This window comes from Fragaria vesca, linkage group LG1, assembly GCF_000184155.1.
Source record: "Fragaria vesca subsp. vesca linkage group LG1, FraVesHawaii_1.0, whole genome shotgun sequence".
Taxonomy (NCBI): Eukaryota; Viridiplantae; Streptophyta; class Magnoliopsida; order Rosales; family Rosaceae; genus Fragaria; species Fragaria vesca.
Genome location: NC_020491.1, coordinates 12,833,366 through 12,842,450, shown reverse-complemented (window position 1 = coordinate 12,842,450; position 9,085 = coordinate 12,833,366). Strand labels below are relative to the sequence as shown.

General features: G+C 36.6%; 1 protein-coding gene across 1 annotated transcript; it reads right to left on the bottom strand.

Annotated features, from left to right (window-relative positions):
- Positions 1-967: 967 nt before the first annotated feature.
- On the bottom strand, positions 968-8,463 carry LOC101307047 (probable E3 ubiquitin-protein ligase HERC1-like). The gene is made up of 12 exons (XM_004288105.1): positions 8,195-8,463; positions 7,681-7,867; positions 7,110-7,256; positions 6,292-6,373; positions 5,909-6,064; positions 5,515-5,688; positions 4,003-4,074; positions 3,591-3,662; positions 3,328-3,446; positions 1,823-1,908; positions 1,651-1,703; positions 968-1,248 (listed from the first exon to the last, which is right to left on the bottom strand). The coding sequence occupies exons 1-12, from the start codon at positions 8,274-8,276 to the stop codon at positions 1,162-1,164; spliced, it is 1,317 nt and encodes a 438-aa protein (XP_004288153.1). The 5' UTR covers positions 8,277-8,463; the 3' UTR covers positions 968-1,161.
- Positions 8,464-9,085: the final 622 nt, after the last annotated feature.

The following is a 9,085-nucleotide window of genomic DNA, read 5'->3' as shown; positions in this document are numbered from 1 at the left end:
TAGTAATCAGGATTTATTGTACATGACGTGTAGGAGAAACCCTAGTGTGTTAGATGTATATATACTCTTGTAAACAGATTTGTTGAATAAGATTCATTCTTCACAAACTCTAAACTTCTTTAACCATATGTACGTGGCTTCCCCTCTACAATACTGACAATGAGTGTTGATCAATGTCTTCATATTAGGGTGTAACCTATTAGATGATTAAACTGCAGCCACCAGAGACACTTTTTTGATCAAATTTGTTACTAGGACCAAAGTATTAACTAACACTAACAAACTGAAGACAACAAGAATACGTACAACTAAAAAGAATACATTGGGTTACCCATTTAATTATATCTCGAGACTTAGACAGTGACCAAGAGTTTGATTTTAAGAATTTACCTCAGAGGGAGAACCCAGAAGAAATGTGGAAACTTTCATATTGCTGGATGACTAAAATATTTGCATGCTAATCGCTCCAATACTCTCTCATGCCCCCAGAATTGGTTTGTACAAGTATGATTTACCTGACACTTCTATATAGCTGGTGAGAGTGGTGTGAGCCTTCAAAAATTGATTTTTGACCATGTTTTTCGAAATTGTAGGAAATGACCGTACATCTCGAGAATATGCCTTTACTATTTGATAAATTCTCATGTTTCTTGGGTTATTTCTAAGTTACAGTTATACTTCCTAGGCATTCTTCACGTTGGTATGTGACTTGACTATGTATTTTTATGGTTTGGTCATTGTTCGTTGTTAATAATCTATGATAAAATAATTTTTTAACAATTGTAGTCCCCCGTATTCATAAAATTGTAGATAAAACCCACATCTTCTTTCTTTAAATTTCATTAGAAACTAACAATTATAATCCTTCTGAAGCTGAACAAGGAAAGTAATCATTCTCATGCAGAGAAAATTTTGGACAGTCAAACCGAGATATGCACGGATAGACAAATCAAATAGCAGAATTTTTCTGGGAAAACATATGATAATTGGATGCATTTGAACAAAAACTGTTAAAAACCAACAAGCAGTCATAAATTTGTCTACATTCAAACAAGGACAATGTTCCATGTCATGTGTTTCGAAATTGAATGATTTTATAACCAACTTGAGACAATGAACATTTTTGTTAGGTCATCGTTCTCAAGTACACTTGAAAAATGATCAAAGCCGTATGCGTTTCCCGTCGGTTTCAGGAACACTTGCATCGTTCACATTCCCTTTGACTGGAACAGATGTTTGCCCTCGAACCTGTAGAACCAACCGAGTCAGTACCTTGTAAAATTTGGTTACCAAACATTTTAATATGTGAACAACATCAGAGTCCCTTCCACCCAGAAAGCATGTAAAAGGAATCAAAACAAGCAATTCTTTAGAACAAAACACAAGGACCAGAAGTAGAAACATCTCGATAAAACAGGTTTTTTGTGTTGTTGTCAAAGTTTGTCTTTCTAAATAGTAAATACAAGGCTCTAACACAGTTTCAGGGAGTTGGCTGAAATTTCAAGAATTGCTTGTACATGTAGTTCTTTAAAGAAATTTGAATGGTAGTTTCCAATTCAATAGTAGTAATATAAAATCTGAATATCCATATTCCGAAATAGCGTATCTCTTACACACTTAGAAGCTGAAAATATTGGGACACAAACTTACAGTTTCATCAGGAACAATTGCATATCTCTCTGATGGCGACACCCAAATCTTCCCTGTTGATAGCAAACGGAGGAAAAATTAATGGAAAGACCCAGCTTTAGCAACAAAGACTTTTCAAGTCGCCTAAAAAATAAATTAAAATATAAAAATAAGGCAATGGCAGAATCAACACCTGATGATGGATCGACTGTTGAAGATTCTATCTGTTGCCCACTACATCCATCAGCACTCAAAGAATCTATAATCTTTGGAATATTCCTTCAATTTTAAATGTATCATCAGTTTGAAACTACAGCAATGAATACAATCATATAACATATGTGGTTTCAGTTCCAGACAGTAGACTAAATGAAAATATGCAAGTCGTCATGCAACTACCACGTTTTACTCTTTCATGATTAGATTCATTGTGAAAAATTTGACCATTGAAAAGAGCAATCTTAATGCAAAAGCAAGAACCGGGAACTGCCCAATCAACCTTGATTACTATACCAGAAGAGTATGGTGCAATCATTATATAAACTTCAACAACCGTTTTTAATTTTGTCTATCTGAGAAAGCATACAGCTGTACAGACATTTTATCATCATGACCAGAATAGGCATAGCCACAACCAAGATTCTTCCTACAGAAAAGATTGGTCGTAGATTTTTCCTGGAATCAACTAGTGAGGCACAAACAGAGGGCTTAAGTATAAACCACAGGAATTATATGGCTTCAGTTTTATAGTCACCAACTATTCCTTTATAGTGTATATTTGTCTCTTGGTCATGTTTATTAGCTATGATGAGACATAAATTAAGCACGCATAATACCACCATCCATCGTCACCAGAATCAAGTGGGTCTTGTGAAGAGTCTTAGGGGTTGAACCATCTAGTCCATAAGTTTCTCTACAGAGTTTCGTTTTCACAGTTTGGTTTCTTTAGTGGTCTTAGATCTCTAGCTTGAAGTGAGAACTATTAGGTTTACCAAAATTCTACACTTCAATGAGAAATTGTACTTTTCCATCGTCCATCAAAAGAAAAGGTGTTTTAGCTTAGGTCGGTGGCATACAACTTGATTCAAGTAAACTCCGCAACTCCCCGTAATCAAACATATAATTCAGAACAATAGAACTGTTCTATTATCACAAGGATAAAAATGAGTACACCAGTTTATATAGAACTTCATCATGTATTAGAATCAGCCTTTACATGACCATAACACCCTGAAATAAAGCTAAGACTACAGTAATCAATCTATTTAGTACCTCCATATTTATTTCAGCCTCTATCCTAGCATGAAAACTCTGCCAAGTACATCTCGAGGCCTAATAGGGATAAGGGTTTATCAGTATCTCTCATGCATATATACATTTATATTTCAAGAATCCTAATGTCTTAGATGCTTATTGTCCTTGACAACTTTGGCATACCCAAGCAGACTTCGCAAGCAACTTTTTGGCTAATACGAGGTGATTCAGGAAATTATATATAGGTTATTCAAACCTATATAAAATTCACACAAATGCAGCATCTTAAGCATGTATGAAAGAAAAGAGCATAGTCACAATCATATTGGTATCATTTTGTTGATATACCCATCTTCCCAGAAGGTTAAAGCATTAACTAGTAGGGCATGATAACAATTATCTAACATACACGTGACAGAAATTAAAAACCTAAATATAAATTACCGGTCAACAGATTCCCCATGTCCAAGCTGTCCATTTGTACCTCTCCCCCATGAAAATACATTTTGCCTTTCAGTCACGGCAAGTGTGTGTCTCCATCCACAAGAAATTTTAACTACTTTCTGTCAAGTGCAAGGTGCTTATCATTAGCACAAAAAACAAATACAAATAAGGAAAGCTTCTCTCAGAAAATAAAACAAAAGAAGAAAATCTCTACAGAACTAAATATCAAGTCATGGCCTATCTTAACCGACTTTGGGAGCTACCTGCTCATTGGGAAATTTTACTTGCAAAGGGGAACAGTGATCCACATTGTCACCAACTCCAACCTGTCCAAACTGCTCATGAAAGAGGAAAATGTAAATAACTAAACAACAGAAACCGAGGAAACAAACTTACTAATAAGATGAAACAAAATAAAATAGAACCATAAAAAGCAGATAATGGTAGTCAAAAGCTCTCCATTGATCAACACAAGACAAGGGGGAAAAAAAACAATAAAAAGACATCTACCGTCTTGCATGAGTTGGAGTGTTTGGCAACGGAAATATTCAAAATGAGCTATTTTTCATCTGTCAATGACATTGCAAGGCCCATGTTCATCTAAACAAAAACAACCATAACTAGAAAAAATAATAAAGTGTTAAAGGTGGAAATAAGGGAGCAGAAAATGACAACCTTATTCCATCCCCAGCCATAAAGTTGTCCATCAGATGTCAGTGCCATAGTATGCCTCCAACCACCGGCAACCTGATAATATTCATGCCAAGAAAACTTGATAAAAAGGAAAAAAGAAAAACAACGACAAGCTTGATCCGACTGAAAATCTATACAGGACAAATTATTTTTTAAATGCTTCACATATCAGCTGAAGATCCACACACACAGATAGTTAATCCATGTATACTTAAGCTAATATGTAATTACAAATCTAGTGCTATTATGTTTATTTTTCCTTTAGGTAACAAGTATAATGACGGGTGGTTAATCGTTAAGGAACTAGGTCTACAAGTTGCATTTGCATAGAGTTGGAGATGCACAGAGTTGAGCATTGTAGTGAAGAGGTTAGCTGCTCAGAATCCCAGGACTACTGTAAGGGGAGTTCATTTGGTTTTATCAACAATTTTGCTCTTATTTCATATAAATGGGTTGTTTAAAAAAAAACAAATAACTGGGATTGGCAAGAGAAGATTAGTGAATAGAGTCCTTTTGTTTCCGGCAATACCTCCAATAGCCTATTTCTACAAAAGAAATGGCTTCATACTGTTTTATTATCTTATTTGAAGATCCAGAATGCTGAATAGCAGTTTAGCCACCTTACATCTTGATGCACAAACAGACAAGGGTATTCTGCTACATTATGATCAACCATAAACTCGTGATTACTTCATATATGGCCGCATCACCAGGAAACTCTATTTGAGCAAAGTCAACAAAAAAGTCTCGAGTTGTTTTGCAGCCTACAAGGGCATAAATTTGAATGCCGCCTACAACAAGTTTACAGATTTATTTAATGGAGAGGAATACCTCCTGTTCTGTACCCCATAGACCATTACTATTATCTATATCTACTGAAGCATGTCCACTCTTACTAATTATCTACTTCTGGTGAAACTAGAATATTAAAGAGATTTTAGAAATGCATTAGTTGGTGTTGAGATATAAATCCCCACATCGGGAATATGGGACCTTTTCTGTGGGTTTATAAGGGTTTAGGTCACTCCATCCATTGCCAATTGGTTTTAGATGTGAACCCTATACTACTTTATCATGGTATCAAAGCGGGTTACCCATGTCCACGTGTGAAGCATAATGGCCACACGAACTCCACGTCACCCAAAAAGTTGTCCACGTGTATGGCTTGAAAATTCGCCACACGTGCGGGGGCGTGTTGAGATATAAATCCCCACATCGGGGAATATGGGACCTTGCTTGTGGGCTTATAAAAGTTTGGGTCACTCCACCCACTGCCAATTGGTTTTGGATGTGAACCCCATACTACTTTATCAGTTGGAATCAATATTTTTACACAAGTATTGCTGTGCACACTAGCCTAAGTAGCCTTCATTATAATGTGGACACAAGTGAACCCTAAACCTAATCAAATTTGGTTTTGGAATAGTAAAAACTTCATGACTTGTTGAGGAAAAGGAAAACAGCACAATATCATGTAAAAGCAAAAGAGATCACCTCAGAAATAAATTTGTCACTCAAGGCTTCTAGCTTGTGAGGTACAAGGTGATCCTCAAAATCACCATGTCCAAGTTGACCATATTTGCTCCACCCATATGTGTATAGTTGACCCGACGAGGAAACTGATATTGTATGCCGCCACCCACAAGCAACCATAACCATCTTCTCGCCCTGCATTGTTAAAAGTTTCTTGTTAACAGACTATTCAAACAATAGCTTCTTTGAATTCTGTTTTGACTTGAAAAGTTTTCAAATAATAGCTGTGAACTCCCTTTTTACTTAGTACTGTAATTACCATTACTTTATTTCTGAGAAGAAATTTCAGTATTCTAATATATTGCATATTTTCTTAAACTAAAATGAAAGGGATAATACAAGATCCTAGACATACATTATCAAGAGAAACCTTCTCTGGAACCAAGCGATCATTTCTATCACCTAAGCCCAGATTACCATAGCGCCCCCATCCCCATCCGTACAATGTCCCATCTTCTGTAACAGCTGCTGTATGTTCAGCACCAGCAGCAACCATTTTGATAAACTCTCCCTGCAAGAAGATCAAGAATGTCAGTTTCATATACATATCACAAGGTATGATTAAACAGCAGAACAAATTGTAGGGTTATTTGTATTTTTCTTTGTAAGGAACTTAAGCGCTTGTCATACGCCCCAACCACGACTGCAAGACTAACCATTCTTTACCATCTTTTGTTTGATTCAACTCCATCACCTTAAAATATATATGCATTCAATAACCAATTTAACCTACAATACCTGAAACGCTTGAATCTTCTGTGGCACAAGAGAATCTTCTGTGGTGCCAAGACCAAGTTGACCATTTTGATTCCTCCCCCAACTTCAATGAAGTTCGCACAAAAAGATAAAAGAAACTCATTAGTAGAAATTCCCCTAATATTCAAGTTGTTATTCTCAGAACATGAGCAAAAAAATACTATACACCAGATTAAAACATTCTCGTAAACTTTCGCAGCACGGCATTGCAGTATATAATTTTAAGATATAGTTTAATCAAAATTGATCTGATACACATACTTACAACCTACAACCAATAAAATGTATACTAAATAAGAACTATTTACTATTGTCAAGCATGTAGTACTGTTTAGCAGTCTACCATGGCAACCTATTGGCTCACAGCAGCTACATAATACAGGGAAACTGTATTTTCAATAAACTATTTCTGTTTTTCTAATGCTAGAAAGTGTCGCAAGGAATTACCTTTTGGCTTTTATATAATATTTATCAATATAAATGCACAACAGAAAAATGTATATGGCAATGGAATGGCACCTATGAAATTGGAAGTTCAAAATTGAATAAAATGTGTTCATGTGGGGGTCTTGGTCTTGCTAGCTCCTAGACAACATTGTTCTACAGAATTTTTCCCTTTTCTTAGATGATATTGGTAACTCTTAGATGATACTTCTCTGGCTAAAGGTTTTGGGAAAGGAGATGTTACCTTGATATTGAAAATCGAGCAAAAGCACTTTGGGATTGAGTCAATAGTTTAGAAACACTGTAGCTTAAAAGAGAAGAGAGGAGGGGGAAGAATTTAGGGAAAGACAACTAACCTTTGTACCTGACCTTCCATTGTCACTGCTAAACAATGGCTGTCTCCACAAGCAATTTGTCTTATCTTCAGACCATGCAGTGCCTTTATTGGCTGAGGCGTAAACAAGTCGCTCGAATTGCCATGACCTAATCTCCCAAAATCACCCCTGAAAAAGTAGAAAGACATACTTACAACAAAGCACAAAAGAACTGCAAAGTTGTAATTCACTTAACTCTATGATGCCATTATACCAAATACATCTTGCCACACACATCTTACAATAACTTTCCTCTTCACACCTCTCTATAAGATTTTATCAACCTCAAAACTTAAAAACATAAATAGAAAGAATTTCTTTCATTTCCCATGGTAATTTTGCGAACCATTCAAATGATGAGTCAAACTGAAATTAAAAGAACAAATAAATAGTAAATGCAAACAGAAAGGTTAGTATTAGTGCTGCTGCCTAGACTGCTAGACAATGATGCGGCCCAAAAGTGAAAGAGCAATCATAATGGAATCTGTTCTCAAGATGTAGTATATAATGGAAGTATTCGAAATCAATAACAATTGGAAAAGAAAGAACTGACCATCCCCAACTATACACTTCCAAACGCGAGTCAGAGTAAGCAGTTGTATGATCAGCTCCACAAGTAAGAGATACGATCTGATGGCCATCCAATGCACTCAAATGTGTCGGTGAAATTCGATCTTCGGCATCAGCATGGCCTAACTGCCCATCCTCTCCTCGTCCCCACGAGCAAACAACATTACCAGCTGCACATCATAACAAAATCCCATAAGCACCATTACAACAACATCTTATATGTCTTCCAATTTACGCATATCAACAGCAATCAAACGAAAAGTGGACCAGACATCGGCATTATGCACATTGCTGAGTAATGCAACAAGGCAGACCCTCAATCCAAATATGCAAATCAAGTCAGTTAAACTAATAAAAACCATGATCTTGTTTGATTAGTGACTCCAAAACCCAGTAACCAACTAACTGATCACCACCCAGAAACTGAATGGCACTACTGAACAGAACAACCAAAAGGGTACCTGAAAATACAGACAATGAAAAAGAGGAATGCTTACATAGAAGAGCAACAGAGTGACTTGCACCAGCGGAGATGAGAAGAACGCGACGAATTGGAGCAGCAACTGCTTCCTCTGCCATTCTTGTTGTTGTTGTTGGCAACTCTACAAGACTACAACTAATGACCTCAGGGGAACTCAAAACTCCAAGAAACAATCTTTGATGTCAAAACGTGAGAGGGACCGAACAGAGAGATATTCAGAAGAGTCCTGAATGCTCTGTCTGTAACAAAGTCAAAAAATTTAACAGAAGTAGATGAAACAAGGACAAGAGTAGGTCTTTGAGGGTGTGGTATTTACAGTGTGACAGTGATAGCCACATGTGCTTGCTCACCCAACTTCACAGTACAAAATGGTGTCATTGGACAGAAGCATTGAGAAAGTTATGTAAGTGAAATAATGGGAAACAACCGCATTCATTGCACATGGACCCAAAACCGTCTCCTTCTCTTTCGTATTTTCTTGTTGGATTAAAATATCTTCAAGGCCAATCTCCACCACATTTGCCTAACTAAACCGTTTGGACATCTGCACTTGGTTTTAGTGATCATGTTTCCCAATTTTCGTGTATGATTGATTCGTTGCCAAACTGATACTTGGGGTACATTGCAATCACTGTATGAACGTGTCGAGTTACGATTTGCAAGATGGTTTTGCTCATTATTTGTGAGAGTGCCCGGATACCTATGTTCTTGCCCCCGTTTTGACAAGACTACTCGCATGGCAATTCCTATCGTCAAATATATTATGCTAATGTAACATTATATATATACAATCGATGATGTATCTAGTTGACGGTAGCAGTGCGGTACTCGATTTCCTTGCTTAGATCGGGCACGATTTTTTATAAGGTCACTCTAACGTATCTCCACAAGTTATTATCGAAATTTA